Genomic DNA, 19,635 nt, shown 5'->3' on the forward strand with positions numbered 1-19,635 from the left:
TCTTTTGGAGATTAAAAATGAAATGTTATGTAATAATACAAAATGAAATTTTTGTAATATTTCGGTTTTACTGTAAATGTCAGCAGGTTCTACTGACCTAGTCTGTTTCAAAAACATCTTGAAATTTTCAAAAAATTAAACGATTGTTATTTTTAAAGCTGCTATACTTTTCACGGCAAGCCTCCAGAAGTAAGAAATACAAAAACTGAAACTCTTTTCCTAAAATTTTATTAAAAAACTCTTGAGTGTTTTTGCCCAAAAGACAATTTTATATCTTGCATGCTTGATTGTGGACAATGTTCAATTCACTTTTATTAACTGATTATCATCGTTTCCGATGTGAAAACTGCAAAACGTTGCAATTTTTAAAAATTTCGATGAAAATCTTGATTCTTAAAAAAATTTTCAGAAAAATTGTTAGCTGATTCATCCAGTAATCTAAGGGGTAACCCATATGCTTTTAGTTTGGCAAAGTGCACTGCTTTCTGAGGGCTAAAATGTCTCAAAATTTATTCAATAGGTGAGCTTATGATCAGACTATAATGCGCTCGAAAAGGACAAACTCTACACAGACCGAATTGATATTTTCTAATCAGACCGTCCAGACCAAAATGACGTCAAATCACACTCAAATCAGATCATTGTCCAGACTGAAGCCGGCTCAAACTTCAGCCTAGACACTGTAATGTCCCTCTGGCAGTGCCCCAGTCGAGAATTGTTACTGATCAATGGGAATTTTTGCCTAGACGCTCAACCCTAGGTCAACGTTGTTTGGTTTTCACGTTTTAAATAACTTAGGTTGTAGCCGTTTTCAATGTTACATTAACGAAAATAAATATTCAGGATTTAAATTCGATCAGTTTATCAGTTTGACATGGAGCTAAAGCGTGAAATGACAGTATCGCATGTTATTTGCAATAAAAGACGTGAAAAGACATGAACCTATTAAAACGAGTGACAATTTGATTTTCAGATCAAATAATGATTTTGAGTTCCAGCAATCAAATAAGTTTTAGTTCGAACTAAAGTGTCTTTTTTGACTTGTGTCTGTCACAACCTACCGTAACTTACTAAGTTACTGAGCTAGAAGGCTGGATAGCTGCGACGACCCGCGCGTTCTCTGTAAAAATCTGAATAGCCCACAGTTTATTAAATGATTAAAGTCTCCGCTTATTTATTAACTATTATTTATCAAATCCTACTTAATTCCCGATAAAACAAGTCGCTCAATTCCAATATAATATCTAGCTCCTCAATATATTGTTATTGCTTTGAGTGCTAACTGCGTGCAGATTTTTGGGTGCAAAGAATCACCCCCAACTCATTCCCCCCTCCCCCCCCATCCACCCTGGCGGCCCCGTAAGAGGGAAAACACACTAAAGTGATCAATCAGAAAGGTGATAAGAATATTGAGAAAATGTTATTACAGTTTATTAATAATTGAATTCAACTAGAAAACCACATTTTTCACCAAGCTAATTTAATAAATTTTGCTTCTTTCGACTGTTTCGAAATCTGAGTGATTGAAAACTACATTTTACGCCATAAAAATTCTCCCATTTCTGCTTTCACTTCTAGGGAAAATGCTTAAAATTTTCCAAATTTTTCCCTTCAATTTTGATAATTAGCCTAGATTCATTTTGTCTTGAGACAGAAGGGGGTTAATATTCGGCGTCATTGGGCTGGAACAACAAGGCAAGGTATGAACAAATAAATAGTTCAACTTGACTGATTAACTCATTTTTTAGACTAGCGAAGCAGTAAAAAGTAATTTAACAAAATGTACCTAAGTAGTGGATGTTCATTATTTGTATTGAGACTACAAAGAATAGCAAAACAAAAATAAAGATTTCAATAGACTTGAAAATAACAATTTTTGACAATTTAATCTTGTAAATTCGCTAAGTTGTGGATCGAAATTGAGGTTAATTGTTTCCCTTATTATTTCCTAAAGAGATAATTTTCCCTATTAGCACACTTTTTGGTTGCGTTGATTAGATATCACTGGATTTGCGCGCTTTTTTTGTGAAATTTTAAATAATTTCAAATTCAAATATTGTTGCAAATTACAAAAATTGATAACCTTTTCAAACGAGAGAGTGGATTCATTATTTTCCAAATTGGTAAGTACAGACTATTTAATACACAGATTTTTTTCTTCTCATTGTATCGGTTTTTCCGTCATAAAAATATAATAATAGGACACACTTAAGTCAAATATGGACTTAATTGCTTTTAAGCGTACAAAAAGTTTACAAATGTTCTGACTGGACGAACGTCTAAACACTACCATTTTTTATGTGGGACAATCTGGACATAAGCTGGTTGTTCCCTCGGGACGTTCTAGAAACACCAACTTTAGGTCTGGGACCTCGTCCTGGGCAATATATAATTTACGTGACTGTGATGAAGTCACTGAAAAAATCTGGCATTAATCGAGAACCGTGTAGCGACTCAAGATGCAAGCCAGACTCGAGATGCAAGTTTAAAATTTGGCGCTGTAGATAGCAAAAACTTTCATTGTAGAATCTAGCGCTGCAGAGATCCGCCGTTTTAAAACTTACACCTGAGTGTTTCATTATTTGATAGGAAAAATCAATCCATCGTATTAAATGTTACTTGAAGAAAAATTGGATAAAATGTGGTAGTTCAACATAATTGCTCAAATCGTTTGGTCAACTTTATCGAATTTATACCCCACTGATTTTAGGTAACCAATGAACAACTTTCTCTTGTTTTCAAGTCTTAAATTTATCATAAACACTGATAGCACATTATAGCATTAGGAACCTCGACTAAGATGAAATCTGAGAAACTAAGAAATGATTTTTTTTAGCATCGATAGCACATCATGGGGTTAAGAACAACACTTAAAAACGCCATAGCGAACTATGAAATTAAGTATCACAAATCAGAGAAATTCGCCAACTTTCAGAACCTCGATTTGAATAACTAAGCCCAAGTTATAAATTTGCACTTATAACGAAATGATGTGAAATAGGGTGTGTACGTGTTCACGTGCTCATTCTCAAAAGAGGGCCAGCCACTCAATTTGGGTCAGACTGTCCTCTTTTGTGTAAGATATTCTGATCAACAAAGCCTTTTTACTCAATCTAATAAAGCTTAGCCAGACCCAATTGATTAAATTGACACCTTTACTTATCGAGAGTTAAATTAAAATGATGCAAGAAGTATTATGATTATCATTTACCTGTTTTCAGGCTTTTAATCAGCCACTTCGTTTCCCGCAACGTTCATAGAAAAATAACTGCTAAAAATATCATCAGAATTGTCAGCGATTGCAAGATGTCCTTTTTTGTATTGTAAAACCTCACAGGTAAATTTTTGTATCAATTGGAATTTGAGAATTATCATTTTAGAAATTTGGGTACTTCGTTCTGTTTTTATCTATGGAGAGAAGTTACATACTCAGTTAATAGCTGTCAATAATTCTAAGAAGTAATTTTCCAATTATTTTAACCGGAAAATTAATAATTAATAATAATCAATAATTTTCCGGTTAAAATAATTAGAAAATTACTTCGTAGAAGTTCCGGAGAATTATAGAAGTTCAAATGAGTTATCAAGGATAACGGTAAACAACATGACAGAACTGAATCGATCATACAATTCGAATCTATGACTCTGCTTTTTTGAAAAAAAAAACGAAATTTCATGGTTACCAATATTCTATTTTTCACTGATTTATCTTCAATTTCTCAATCGCATAATTATTCTCCTTATAAGTATACAATTTATTTGAATACTTTTGAGTACAATAAGCGTGCCGAAGATCAGTACTGTTTTTTTCGGACGCCGGTGCCAATCCTACTCAAAAGTATTCAGGAAATTTACATATTTGTCAGACCAATAACTATGCGATTGAAAAACTGAAAATAAATCAGTGAGAAATAGAATATTTACAAACATGAAATTTTGTTTTTCCTGAAAAAAACTATTTGTTTCCGACGTTTTCTTGAACGGAGCGAGATACCAGAAAATTTGATTTTTTGCTCAGGTTAAAAACAAAATAACGCGAAAAAATCTTTAGCAAACTGTTTTTATGAGCGAAACCAAGTTGCATCATCAGGTCAATTTCGTTTTGCATTAAGCAATCGAAAGTTTAGTTTCTGAAAATAAAACAGTAAAGAAGTTTTAAGCAATTTCGGGGTTCATAAAATAGTTTGCTTAAAACATGGTGTTTAATGTATATTGACTTAACAAATGTAATCTTGCCAAAGATTCAGTTTTGTCTCCGACTGCACTAGACTACAGTATACCTTAATGATTTTACTTTCTGATGCCTCGCATGGCTTTTTTAAAGTTCAGTTGTTTTTGTGGAGTTCCTTAAATACAGGAATAAAACAATTCAACCACCCAACTATATTTAGAACACAAAAATGGAAAAGGTGAAAACTTGTGAAACAATCGACGACCAAGTTCCACTGCTGAAAAACGCGATAAGATTTTTTTCACCGACCAACAGAGTATCGGAAAAACTATGGGACTTTATTTTCGTATTTCAATCTATTCTGATATATGCTGATGCCTTTAGAATGCGCTTTGGACAAAATTTTTTGTTCAATTTCAACTCTATTTTTAAAAAAAACGAATTTGACAACAGACGCACTTGTCTCTCGACTTGAAAATAGTTGATGCACTTTAGAGTTTGACTCAACATTAGTCAGAGAAAAAAAATGGCATGATTGTTGAGTTTTAATAGCAATTTAATGAAATTTGTGAAATAAGTAGAACAATTTCAGTACTTTTTTCAATGTTTTTTTTCAGAATTTGTAGCGTATGCAGGGAGCAGAAAATTTTTTGCTCTTTTAAATTGTAATTTCAAAAGTTAGCATTTTCAGGAGAAAAAAATATTTTAATTGCTGTACTTAATTTTATCCAAATTTGATGGTAACATCTAAAAATGCAAAAATGCTTTCGGAGTGTAAGTTATAATTGACTACATTTCAAGTTCAGATGGGAAGTTTTTGACAATTAACTTTTTTCGTGCGTTTACCAAATTTATTTGTAAAAATAAAAAAAAACCCGTCAAAATGTTGAACAATCATTTTTCTTTTCTATTTTGCGAGACGCGAATGGGCAGATGGTAAACCCAATATTTAGAATATAAGCTTATACTGGATGACGAGAAGGCTAAGAACAACAATTTTAAATGATGATTTATCCTATTTTTGACAACCTGTGCCCAAATTAAAAATTTAAAAAATCATAATTATGATCACATGAGTTTCTGCTGCGAGGCTGCCGCTAGAACCCAAATAACAGAAATAGAACTGCAATCGTAATTTTTGATTTTCTGAAGTTGAAGTTACTAGAACTCTGATAACATCTATTCATCTTCATTCACACGAAAGACACCAAAATGCATTTTTTAATCGAAAGCAACTTCAATTGAAAAATTTATATCGTTCAGTGCCGGATGTGAAAAAATAGTGCCGAAATAGCTGAACAAACTCAAGATGCGGATGTGATACTTAGAAAATTGTTACCTGTCGCCCTAAGTAAATCAAACCTAACAAATTGCACGAGTTTTAGAGTATCACATAACGTATGAACTAGTAAACAGGGCCTGAAATTTTTATTTGCTCAGTCAAGATGGTCAAACAAAGACCAATCACCGCTAACATCAATTTGATCTACACATCCGCTTGAAATCAAACAAAGTATTCAAGAAATTGTTAATTGCTTTTACAGGTAGGTCTTTTTTAACTTGAATTCTGTCTCTCCGAAAATTAGCTGATTTTAACATCAGAGTTTTGAGAATCTTGAAAGTTCTATCAGCACTGAATTTAGCTGGAACATCAACGATACTTTTTAATCTAATTTTAATTTATCTAATTCGAGTGATGAGCAAATATTTAGCAGTGATCTAAACATTATAACTTTGTTAGATCAACATCTTTTTTGCAACTGTTTCTCTGATTGGTCTTTTTACGCCTTTATATCGGTATGTATACGTAATTTTTCATTAATAGTTCCACCTCTTTTTAGGCTGTAAAAATTTCTAGTTTGCTCATACTTGGTAATGAAAACTAAATTTTGAAATTTGGTTAAGGGGAAGGGTAAGGGGGCAGTGTTTACATATGCAAGCTGATATCTATATAACACTTCAATTCTGATTGAAAAGATAAAACAGCATCAATCTCTTCACATTGTTTGTTTACGTCAAGGTGTGATCTAACTAATCACAAACAATAAACAAAAACAATAAACAAAAACAAAGCCTGGGAACATTTAATTAAATTAGATCTGGGTTTTTGAACACTTTTTTCAACATCTCGTTGCTCGCCTTATTGTCAGAACCAGGGCTATACCTTGGGGGGGGGGGGGGGGATAGAAAGCTCAAAATCAATAAACAAGTACCCGATTTTTATCAATCAAGCTGGCATCTTTTATAAACAACTATTAAGCAAACACAAATAAGATTGAAACTTGAAAACTTGTTTGCCGAAGAGTAATATGATCAATAATCAATTTAACCTCAGAGATATGAAATATTTCGTTCGAAGTACGCGCACGAAAATGTTGAGTAAGTTTGCAATAAATTGCGATAAAATGAAATTGTGATCTATCATTTATTGACCAGATCATGATGCACATTATAACTGTGTTTGTCGATGGCTTTTATTTGTTGAAATAGAGTTTGTAATCACTTCCTGTGAGGCCAGTTGGCGACAAAGTGGGGGGGGGGGGGTATGGGGGATATTAATTATTAATTTATTATTTATTCTAGACTTCGTTTATTTACCCATTGTTGATTGTGGCTACCTGTGCTTGTAGTTAAGAGGTGATTATTACTAGTTAGCCAACAAGCTAACTAGATCTAGAGATAAACTCACGTGTGTGTAACATGTAATTTCGGGAGCGATAAAGTTGATTTGGCCCAATTGTACAAATAGTATCATATCTCATATCGGTTTCAAACATGCAAATAAATGATATATTGCAAACGTCAACCAAACGTCGCTTGATTTCGAAGTGTAGTCAAATTAGCCCCCAACTAACTCTAACGAGACTAAACGCAACCAACGCTATCAAAAGTTATCATTGGTTTATAAAATTATCGAAACAACGATAACGTTAACATCTATTTTTAAAAAAAAAACTTAAAAAACCCTGATTAACAAAATAACAATCGCGTTTGAAAGCTTTGGTCTGAAATTTTTTATAGTACTTTGTTTCATAAACCTGGTTCATATCTTCCAGCACGTAAAAAGTGGACAAAAAATAGTTAATTTTTTTGGGGCAGTTTTTGAAACTTTGATAGTTTTGCCTTTTGTTTTAGATACGAACAACTAAAGATAATCGGACACCAATTTTTGGCCACTTTTTAGAAACATTTTCCTGATCACCCTTGATTTACTAACCTTATTCTCTCTGATTTTCACTCATTCTCTTCATCTTATCCGAATTTATTTACTTTGATCAGACATTTATTATAAAATCAGTTTTGATCATAACTTCCGTTTTATATCTTATTTATTACCCTTTATCACTATGCCTTCGTTGCAATTTTTCTGTAAAACTAAATTCCAAACCCAAAATCACAAAAAATCATTTCCATATTCGCAATTACTGATCTTAATCATATCAGCTGCATTTCTAATCGACCAATCAGAGAGCTACGCGGTGCTGACGTCAGGAGACGGTTTGACCAATCAGGACGAAGCGTCTCAGAAGGAGGAATTGACGGGCTCCGTAGTTCCCAGATGGTGTGTGATGCAATTTGAGAGGGAAAGTGTGAACAGATATGTTATCACGGAGATTCAACAACTACCTGTAAGTTTTTTTAAGATACGTTTTTTAAAAATTAAATTAAAAAAATTAAATCTTGGTTCGCAATCGATAATTTTTATTATTATTATCAGTTCAGTTCAAATCAGTAATGGAATCACTTTGACTACCTTCCATGAAAAATCGGGATCTTTTCCGTTTGTGCCCCCAGTACGTGCGGGGGGGGGGGGGGGGGGGCAAACGGAAAAGATCCTAAAATCGTTTGGAGCATTTCTCCTTTTCTTGTTACTGTAAGTGTAAGGGGCTGAAATACTTCATTCAGAGAAAAATTTCGAGTTTCATCCTGCGGTTAACGGCTATTTAGATTTTTTCTTTTTTTCCGTTTGTGCTCACATGTTTCGTGGTTCGTGGGTGCATATTATCCCCCCTTAAGTACACGTGCTATATTCACTCGACCATTTTCTTTGCAATGGCACCTGTGTCTTAACTGGGCGCGCACAACGGTGCGGATTTTATATCAAGTTGTCTTAAAGCTGATCGAATATCTTTATTTTACAAATTAAAACTTGGATCTGACCCACCTCGTTTAAGAATCCTAGTTACAAATTATGATTTATCCTTTAGCAGAAGACACTGTTTTAAAAAGAGGTGCGCAAGGGGGTTGTATCTATCTTGATTTTATCAGGAGAAAATTTATTTAAAAGTATTTAGATTATACTTTGAAGTCTTTTCAGGTGATGCGGCGTATTAACACTGTAACAATAGTCATAAACAGATAAAAATTTTCATTTTTTTTTCATTTTTGACAATAGAACGCTTCCTTATTATAGGACGAAGCGGACGTAACAATTTACGCAGTTGAAATGCCCTATTTGTCAAATAACGGCACCGCTGGGCTATTGTTTTCATCATAGTGTATTCTAAACAGCTTTAATTGTAATTTAATTGCCCGTTAAGGAATTAATTTTCACCTCTTTTTGATATTTTAGCCCATTACAAGAAAGGCGTCCTTTTATACGCATAATTTGAACACGTGACTTTTATAGATAGTAAGAGACAGGGCTTTAAAGGATTCCAGAATTTCTCGTGATTGAAGAAGTTCTTAAAAAGTTGAAAAAATCGAGAACCCTTCAAAATTTAAGAGAACCCTTTATTATCGAGAACCCTTTATTACAGAGGACTGTAATAAGGACGACAGGAAGACCCCCCCCCCCATTGTGACTTCCCAACCTCCTCGGCCCTCCTGTCCCCAAATACTTGCGACCCATTAATGTGCATTTGCCTTTATTTGGGTGAGACTGTGTATCAGCACTAATTAATAGTACAAACATTTATCTACGTAAGAACGCTGTTTTAGCTTGCGACCCGAACCAAAGTGACAGACTGTCAGCAAATCCCATTCGAACATTCCTCAATCTCAAGAGACAGCTCCTCGACTGTCACAAAAACTTCTCTTCAAACCATCACCTCGGCATCCGTTCTTCTCTCGCTGAGAAAAGAATTCCTCGAACTTCAACACTGGCAAACGATTCTTACAATTTTACAATCGTCCAGCTCCCCAAATTCGGACGGCTCAAGTGTGAACGATCTTTCAAAGCTGTACATTTTAACGTCGACAGATTCGTGGTTCCTGAGAAGCAACGTGAACAATGAGCTTGTGGGTCACGTGGGAATGACATCAGAAAGTGGCGGAAATAGGGGAATGGTTTCCGGACAACAGTTGCTGAATAGACACGACACGAAACTGTTGAAAACAGGTAGACAATCTGTCCTGTTTACTTTTCCATGATTTTCCAAAAAAATATATATTGATCTCTTCCGTTCCTGCGCCCCTCCCACCCCAGCTAAGTGGGTGCATAATAAATATTTGCACCCCCAAAGAGCACGTGCAGTATTTTTACAATGATTTACTATGCAATGGCTGGTGCTCTGCAACTGGAGGGGGGGGGGGGTACAAACATAAAAGGTCCAAATTAACTTTCCTGGATTTCAGCTCAACTGGAAACATAAAAATCAGCCTTAAAAACCACCATTGGTGAACTTTAAACAAAACTTTTGCTGAAATTAATTTGCCGACAAACGTGATTTTTATATCCGATAATATAACTAAACCGTCCAGTAATTCAAGTGCGCAATGATACTATTCAGTAACGGATCGAAACCGAGTCAATAAAATTACATCCCTTGTAAATCAATAACATTATACTTTTTTTCGATGGTCCTCATTAATGGTTTACGCCTCGATTCAATCCATTAATAATCTTTAATGAGAAGTTTTGCATTTTTCGTAAGAAGCTGTAAGTTCAGTCCCACGTGAAATCTGTTCAACTTGATAATAATATAAGCCGACTAGCGTCGGAAAAACTGCTCTAGAATGACAGACGGGACAATTTAATTCAGGGGCTGTAGCCAAGATTACTTTTTCTTTAAGGAAGCAAAAACATTAGCCGAAGACAAGGTGCAATCCCTGACCTCCTGAGTCCGATTCCTTCACCTCAACTGAGGTATTAAGCACGCGTCTATCAGGGCCTTGTAATTGTCTCTCTAACAATCAATTTTATTCGAACAACAAACTTTATTTCTGAGTGAAAGCAAATGAAAGCACTCAAAATTCGAAAAAGTCACATGAGATGTCAACAAAATGAAAAAGTCACGCGAGAAGTCAAAGATTAATATAGAGGAAAAGCGCGAAAACGGTCAAGCAAAAAATCAACATAAAAACTTAGCCGCAAGACTCCGGAACCGACTCAATGTATGAATATCCGCTTAGGCCACAGACAAATACTTTCTGAGCAAATATTTTCTCAACATATCTTTGTTCGGTATTTTGAACTATAACAGTAAAATTAACATTAGAGAAATCTAATCTGTTAAATTATGATGAAAAAATTTCAGAAAATACCTGCACAACTTGCGACCCCAAAACAATTATTGGTAAATTAACTTGCAGTTAAATTTCGTGTGTTTTGATAAATGACCACCAATTGAAAAAACACCAAATGAAAAAACAATAAAACGATGCACATGGAGAGAACCAAGAAAAAAAATTATGGTTTCCAAATTATTTAAAAAAAAACTAGATGCTGCTTCCCAAGCTATAATTTGCTAAATGCTGCTTCCCAACAATTATTCAGATAAAATTGTTTCCCTGCTCAATTGGTGATCCAACCAGTGCCTGTCAGTGACCCGCTAACCAACAATTAAAGAAGCAAACAGAAAACATGAAAAATTACAAAAATGTATCCTTTATTAAATTATATAAACTGCACTACATAACCCTGACCTGTGATCTCTTTGTAACAGCACATATTAAACAGCTTTCGATGAACTAGGGAACAAAAATCTGCTTCAAAAAGCTCAAAATCAGAAGACATAGGTAAAATTTTTCAAAAAACAGTCGAAAATGAACCAAAATTTGATAAAAGTTTCTCTATTCTTTGTAACAAACACAGCAAAAAAATCAATATCAATTAAATGAATAGATCACTCAACCAAAGAAAGACCCCAGTTGCTATAAAAAAAACAAATATTGCGAAAAGCGCTAAAAATGCATTAAACAGGGCAGAATAGACAAAAGAACACACAATTTCATCTGAAAGTCTAATATTTGCCGCAGAGGGTAAAAATTTTTCCAAACATACTTCTGCTAGCCAAAATGAATGAGAAAGAGAGTTTTGACAGAACAATTTAGAGCTAAAACTAAAAAACCACTTTGAAAAAGTTGCATGTCATCAAAAAATATCGCTCTCTTAGTAAAAATTTTTCACACTCACCTTTCTCGCTCTCTCTTAGAAAACTGCATGAACTAAAGTCACTCTCTCCTTCATTCTAGTTTTGCCTTTTATTCAGCAGTTTGATCTAAACACTTGCTTTCACGTGCGGTTTTTGACTTTGCTTCCTATGAAAAGAGAAGTCACCGATTAAAAAATTAGATCACCATAACTCCTCTTCTAGTCTTAAAAAGAGACACACGCACGCTTACAATAATTGCTGCTCATTGGAGAGCAATAAAAAAATTTTTGAACTCAATGCGGAAGTTTGCTTAAATCAAGGAGACAGGATCAAGTTGAACAGGTTTGACGTTGGATTCAACCAACTGCAAATTACCTAATTGAAAATTTTGCAAACTTCTATCTGGGTTTTCTCCATTAGTAGGCTTGTCATTTTTGTCAACTTACGGCAAATAATATTCTATCATTTTTTAAGTCGACTCGTATAAATTTTAAAGGATTCAGAAATCGGAATGTTACCAAAAATGTTCAAAGGAAGGTAGTTTAATATGTAATTTTGCTATTTGAGCGTTTACTTTTGTTAACAAGTCTAATTCGATACGTCGAAAACCGTCATCGAAATTTCACTTAAAGTCCTTGGTTTTTTCCAGCGTACCTGGATGCGGTGGCAGAGTGTCTGGACAGACCAGTGAGTATCTTCATGCTGCAACATGTGGGTCCACTGCTCAACTCATTCGAGATGGTACAGGGACTCCAGCCACGACACCTCGACTCATTCCTATCCAGGTATATATCATACCAACAACATACATTCCAAATAAAATGAAATGCTTATATAATTTAGTTTAGTTTTTGAATCCGTCCAATTATAGCCACCCCCCCCCCGCCCCCAAGAAATTGTAGCCCCCATCATTGTATGTTGATTTCCGGTTTCCAGTAGTTAAGAGGCATAGTAGTTGGGGGGTTTATGTTTGAAAACGAAAAAAAAACACAGACATCTGTTTTTTTTTTCGTTTTCAAAAACGAAAAAAAACAGATGTCAGTGCTCGAAAAGAAGGAAAATTCTATTTATGAACAAATATACTTCAGCTAAAGAAAACTAATAGCACTCTTCCACTCGTAAAAAGACGAACAAGACCCTAATAATTACTACAAACGTTTGAGAATTGCAATTTATGGTTTTTTTTTCAAGCTCAACCCGATCAACACTCTTTTCATGTAATTAATAAATCCCCCCCACGAAAAATGGATTGGAACAAAAATGACCAAAAGCTGTTTCTGCTTTATAAAACTCTTAATTTTGAATTATCTTACATTTCCATAGATCCTCGCTTGATCTGCCGGTGATCTCAATGGTAACCAGAAGCAACCACTTCCAAAATGACGATACCGGACTCTGTCACTTGATAGCACACAAACTAGAGTCCCAGTTCAGTCGCAGCCGGGATCTTTGGTCTAGGCTCCAACCACTCTACGATAGACATAGCCAGAACAAGCTTGGATCCCTTGTCAATTGTGTCTCGAGAGGGTTTGCCAAGCAGCTCATTGTGGATGTGAAGAATTATGATTACTCAATGTCGACTTTGGAAACTGTTTTCAAGTTTATGGATTCCAGAATTCCCGATGCTCTAGCCAGCCCTATATTGTCCAATTTTCTCTGGATGAAAAGGTAAGTTTGTCTTCAAAACATCTTTTACAAGTTTTTTGGCTAAATTGTCCTTTTTGGAACTGTGAAGTTATGTTCTTAATAATTGAAAATATTTCAAGACTTTCCGATTATAACCTCTTCCGCCCCCTCATTCATTTTTTAGCTTAGTGGAACTTAAACCGAACTACCTCCCATTACAGCAAATACACAATAATGAGTAATCTATTTTTGTGGTATAATTAGTAGGAAACGATTCTCATCAAAGCAAAGAAAATTTTCCGTTTGCATTTTTCCGTAAGAGGAATGTTTTTGAATACGAAACTGTCTTGAAAGATTATTTTGATTTTGAACTCAATCACTCTCGAAGAAAGGTCTCCGAAAAAATTCACCAGATTAACTTAATTCACGGGAAATCTGGAAGAGATAACACTAATTATTGTTTCATCTTTGCAGGTATTCATACGACTTCTACCTTCAAAACGTAGCCCGGGACCCAATCATAGGACACCTATCTCCATCTATGTTCATGTACGAACTCAAAGTGGTCAGCTACAAACACCTTGAGCAGCACTTAGTGTCTTCAGTCATGGCCAGTGAACAAGTTTGCCCAATTGTCCGAGACATGCTATTCATAAAACTCCACAGCGACCACCCACGCATGGACGTGCGATCTATTATGGGTAACAGAAAACCCGATACTGATCAAATTGCACCCTACCTGCCTATTTTGGGAACTAGGGTTCTTAATTTAAAAGACACGATTTTCTGGGAAAAACTAGCAGATGTACTGATAAACAACCAGAACCATAAGTTGCAACCGATGCAAGATTTCGATCTTTCTCGGTTAATTTTTGAAAGAATTGGCAACTCGCTGGCTAAGCAGAAATCTTTGGAACCCCGACAGTTGATGCCGATCGCTAAAGGAATTCCCCATCAATTCTACCAATCAGGAATCGTTAATGACGTGGAACTTGAAAACTTCCTCCGAGAGAATTCTGAGAACATAAGATACCTCCCGGATCCAACTTTGCACACGTTGCTTCAACGCGGCCCAGTTGATAGAGAAAATGTGGAATCATTCACAACTCAGCAACATTGCTATAAGTTCTCAGTTTTAAGCAACCTTTGGTTCTCAGAGTACCAGCAATATCTCGATGGCGAACATTCTCAACTTTTCTACGATAAAATTGAGCAAAGTCTAATCCAAAGATGCGAAACTTCCGATTCAAATCTGGGCGCTTTGAACTACGCGGCACGTTTACGAGGTTTTATGCAGGCAAACCCCGATTTCAAAATAAGCGCTAGATCGGTCAAACTTCTAGACAAGTCTTTAGCTGGTATTTTGATCAGCGATATAGTTAACTTATCACCTTTTGACTCTTTAGACGTCATAAATTTGATCACGTCAAACTCGGATGTTCACAAAACCAACCCACAACTAAGCCGAACATTGGCCGATAAGGCGATGGATTCGACAGTTCTGCTTTCAAGCGCGCAGTTTAATTTAAAGGGGAACTTAACTTGGAAAACAATTCCTCAAATGTATTTGTCTTACTTCAATTCGTTTATGCTACGCGAGTTGCCGTTGACATTTTTCCAGGGTACGGCGGAAAATGATGATGAAAAAAAGCGTTGTCTTGACATCATCAACAAAATCGGTTATTCCGAAGATTTAAAATCGAATTTTTCGCCCTTTAAAGCATTAAACTTCACTAACTTCTATCTGAACTGTCTAAATGAATCACGATTAAATTCTGAACACTTAGTTGCTGTGGGCTCTCTGGTTTGCGAGTTAACACCGCAAATTTTACGGACCTTAGATCCAGAATCCTTATCTCAGTACGGCTATTTATTCCACGATTGTTGTTTGTCAGTTCATCAAAGCTCTGCACTTTATAAAGTGGCTACCAAAGCCGGATTAAGTTACGAGGATGCATATTTTTCATTCGGAGCTGCATGGCCTATGATTTACTCAGGACTTTCAGAGTTAGAAAAAATTGCGTCTTTTCTATATTCAGGTCAGCAACGGAGAATTTACTACGAGAAAATAGCTCAGCTTCTTTCACGAGCAACTTCCATGATTTATGAGCCAGGAAGTTACTGTCAACGAAAACTTGATCCTTACGAGATGAAAATTTATGAGAACTCGATACAGGCAATTTTTGGAGCAACTTTTGATAAGTTGCGCACAATCGCTTGGTACAAACCATACATTCAATACGCTCACGATGAAAAATTCGACAAAAGTCCAAGTTGCTCGATGATGAAAACTTTCGGCGAATCCTTGCGATTTGTCACTTTAGATCAACTGAACGATATTTCTGATTATGATTTCCAAAATTGTATCAAACATATTTCACAACTTGAATTTTTGCAGCAGTTTCAGATGGAACATTTCACGAGCAAAGCTGAGTCACTCAAATTGGGTGGATACTTTGTACGAGAACTCGGATATTTGGTTTCTTACAATGACACGTACGAAAATGATATTAGTTTATTATCAATGATAAATTTCACTGATTATGACGAGTTAGCGTTGCATTCTCATTTGAACACGTTTTCTCTGAAACAACTGGAAACGGGTTTACGCTTATTTCAAGACCAAAACCGAATACCTAACTTGAAAGATATTACTGCTTTAGAAATTTCAGCATTGGGTAATTTTTTCTGCGCTGCTGATTTTAATAGTCTTTTCGCTGAGTCGGGTTTATCGACCGAAACAATCAATTTATCGAAACGATCATTCTCAAAGCTATCACTTTGCGGCCATGAAAATATGAAAATATTAAAAACCCGCTTGCAAGATTTAGAAATGATTCCCAAATCAACAGAACAAATGACTGAATTTGACATAGCAGATCTTGGCTATATTTTATCAGGTTTCACGGCAGTAGAGCTAAATCAAATTTCGACTGATCGACCGTTCGTCTTACAGTACGTTTCAGTTCCGTTTTTCATAACCTTACCCGTTGAAGAACTGACGCAACTTGAGTGCAATTTTTGGAAGAGCATTCAGCCGAAATTGCTCCAAAGTATTCCAGATGAAAAACTGTCCCAAATAAGCGAAGAAGAGCAAATATGTATCGTTGAAAATATTAATTCAGGAATCGTTCCTTTAAAACATTTAGATCAAATTAGGGGGGTTTACGATACAGATTTTAATGATAAAATGGACCAATGGTACAATGGTTTCGATATGTCAACAGAACAGAGTATTAAAGATTCGTCAAACGTTATCGATGCAAGTTCTAATCAGTCTTTGGATCCATCAAATGGCAACTCTGAAAACAGTCAACTTAGATTAACTTACATATTTATTAATTCCTGTCCACTTCTAAACATTTCAAAGGTTTTGTTTGTCTTATCTTTTACGATGCTGCAATTTGTACTATGATTAGATTTTAGTTGGTAGAATTACAATCATATTTTTGTTTGGAAATTTTTCTTCAATCAAGAACAGTTTCTTCGGCTGCTATATTTCAAGTTAAAGCATGATTTTTTAATCAACTCTGGTGGCGATAACAACAGTTGCATAACTTACCGGTGAAATAACGTTACTGCTCAATTAACACCAGGAAATCCGCGTCATCAATAGACTTTAAGTTAATCACACTCTTGTATCACCACTGTTAACTATAAAAAATAGTGGCCATAAAGGAGTGTGATAAACTCGTAGTCTAATTACGGCATTAATTAATTTTTGAATTTGAATTTCTCCTATATATTTATGTAGCACCAAGAAGTTGCGGAAACAGTAGAATCCACTATTAAAAAAATATAAATCCAAAGTTTCATCAGGAGTGGACGCTTGCAAAAACTAACGTATCTTAATTAGGCGCCCTGATTTTGTTTGAAGACAAGTTTATTTAGTGTGTCGTTTTGTATGATTAAGCTATATTGAAGTGCATTGACTAGTTTTTCAACTTTTATGCAGGACATGGTTTTTTTTTCAAGCTCAGGTAGTATTTTTTGTAGATAATATATAAAATCATACCGCGATAACCCAGAGATGTCTGAGTTGAATTTTTTTGAGGTTTTTGTTTTTATAATGCGAGTGGTTTTCGAGCAAGTTTTGTAGAAAAAACTTTGATTTGCGGTCAAAATCTCATTCATCATTTTCTTTTAATGCAACCCAAAGTATGATTTATGGCTGAGTAAAGGCAGGTGTTTTATGTATAATTCAGAAATTGTTAAAATTTTGAACTCGAATAAGGTTTCAAAGATGGAGTCACTTGGTTTCTTTCTAAAGAAAATTCTCAAAAATTTCATTTGTAACCGTTCAATTTTTTGAGGCTTACTTAACGTTGTTCCACCATAAATAAAAAGTCTACGCTCATAAATGGGTACCACCGTAGTTTTGTAGAACATCAATATGGTGTTGCGACAGCAAGTCTTTCTTAGCCTTGCAATTATTCCGATACACTTCTTTAATTTTTAACAAAATAGATTCGACATGTGCTTCGAAAGTTAAATTCGGGTCTAGATTTACTCCTAGATATTTGTAATCATTGCACTTCTGAAGTGCGCAATTTTGATAGTCTGTGTTTGCCTTATTTTCAAAAAAATTTATTACAAATGTTTTTGGCTCGTTCAAAGCCAATTTATTTTGATGTAGCCAATGAGGAGCTGCATGAATTTCAGTTCTGAATTCTTCAGAAGTTGGACTTCTTTTGACAAGGAGACTGGTTTTGTCGGCAAAAAAACGGAGTGGATAATTTACAAGAGTCCACTAAGTCAATAAAATACAGTATAAACAATACAGCAACCGGCACAGAAACTTGAGGAACTCTTCTTTTTTCACTATCAGTTCTTTCGATATTCTATTCTTCCATATAACCCACTGTGTTCTTAATTTGAGATATGAAGAAAACCAGCTTAAAACCTGACCCCTAAATCCAAAGTTTTCTAATTTTTACAACAGCAGAGAGTGCTTCACAGTGTAGATTGCTTTTTTTCTAATCTGAAAGACCGTGGTGCTACTGTTTCCTTTTATTTTTCCATACTCATGTTTGCTACTTCATTCACGAGTGCATCAACTGTTGATCTTTGACTGCGGAAACCCAACTGATTTTCACCAAGAATTTTGAATTTCTCAATGTAGTCGATAAATTTGATTTTCATAATTTTTTCAAAGATTTTCCCAAAAGACAGCAAAATCGAAATTGGTCGATAGTTATTGACATCATTTTTAAAAAGCGGTTGGATAATTGCTTGTTTTAGACTGTTCTGGAAAACTCCGCTCAAAAAAAATTCGTTGATATAATTAACTAAAAATGGCGCTAAAATTTGGTCAAATCTCTTGTTAGTGTTAGTGATCAGATCCACACCATGCAAAAAAAATTGTAGGCTTGCTACTTGAGAGAGGACTTCTACCACATTTGTCTCATATAGCATCATAGATTGTTCTTCATTATAATTAGATGAAGGAAAACTTATTTGAGGTACTTAGTTTACTATTTCATCTGCAACATTTACAAAAGTACATTGAAATAGTCAGCTATAAGGTACTGGGGTCATCAGTTCCAATATTTTTGAAAAAAATGTTATAACTCAAATCATCTCTGCTGTTCCTGCCTATCTTTTTGTTTATGATTTTGTACAATTTCCTTGAGTTCCTATCACAATTGTGAATTTTGTATTGTATGAAAATTTTTTTGCGTCGTTATTATTTGAGTGCTCTTGCTTTTCAGTTGTAGATATCTATTTTTATCGATGTCATTTTTTGTTCTCAAACATTTTTTTTTCCATTGTTTCTCTTCCCAAAAAGAGTTTTTAATCGATTTGAAACCCATTGTTTCCTATTTTTGTTTTGTTTGATTTCAACCAAAAGCTGAATTATAATTATTATAATTAGATGAAGGAAAACTTATTTGAGGTACTTAGTTTACTATTTCATCTGCAACACTTACAAAAGTGTACATTGAAATAGTCAGCTATAAGGTACTGGGGTCATCAGTTCCAATATTTTTGAAAACAATGTTATAACTCAAATCAGCTCTGCTGTTCCTGCCTATCTTTTTGTTTATGATTTTGTACAATTTCCTTGAGTTCCTATCACAATTGTGAATTTTGTATTGTATGAAAGTTTTTTTGCGTCGTTATTATTTGAGTGCTCTTGCTTTTCAGTTGTAGATATCTATTTTTATCGATGTCATTTTTTGTTCTCAAACATTTTGTTCTTCCATTGTTTCTCTTCCCAAAAGGAGTTTTTAATCGATTTGTAACCCATTGTTTCCTATTTTTGTTTTGTTTGATTTCAACCAAAAGCTGGTATTTGTCGACTAAAAAACGTAAAAAATTACAAAATCCGTTGAAAGTTTGATCCATATTGTTATTCTGAAATATGATTAAGTTATTTTCCGATTCCTCTGTGTGTTTTTTAATTAGTGTTTTGTAGCTGAAAATAGACATACTACGACGTTCAGATGCTTTTATCTTGGGTTTTATCAATTTTTGTTGGACAAAAAGCAATGGGATAATGATCTGTAATATCATAACTGA

General features: G+C 34.7%; 1 protein-coding gene across 4 annotated transcripts; it reads left to right on the forward strand.

The window, feature by feature from the left end:
* Window positions 1–1,413: 1,413 nt before the first annotated feature.
* Window positions 1,414–16,573, forward strand: LOC142340531 (uncharacterized). Of its 4 annotated transcripts, none has more exons than XM_075391098.1 (6): window positions 1,414–1,700; window positions 7,307–7,800; window positions 9,113–9,512; window positions 12,137–12,272; window positions 12,811–13,155; window positions 13,588–16,573. In XM_075391098.1, exons 2-6 carry the CDS (start codon window positions 7,519–7,521, stop codon window positions 16,526–16,528), a joined length of 4,104 nt encoding a protein of 1,367 aa, XP_075247213.1. In that variant the 5' UTR covers window positions 1,414–1,700; window positions 7,307–7,518; the 3' UTR covers window positions 16,529–16,573. The 4 variants fall into 4 exon arrangements, with proteins under 4 accessions (XP_075247213.1, XP_075247215.1, XP_075247214.1 ...); XM_075391100.1 differs by having other exon boundaries at window positions 7,640–7,800; XM_075391099.1 differs by lacking the exon at window positions 1,414–1,700 and adding an exon at window positions 1,838–1,924.
* Window positions 16,574–19,635: the final 3,062 nt, after the last annotated feature.

This window comes from Convolutriloba macropyga, chromosome 6 (genome assembly GCF_964194025.1).
Source record: "Convolutriloba macropyga chromosome 6, txConMacr16.3, whole genome shotgun sequence".
NCBI classification, from domain to species: domain Eukaryota; kingdom Metazoa; phylum Xenacoelomorpha; order Acoela; family Convolutidae; genus Convolutriloba; species Convolutriloba macropyga.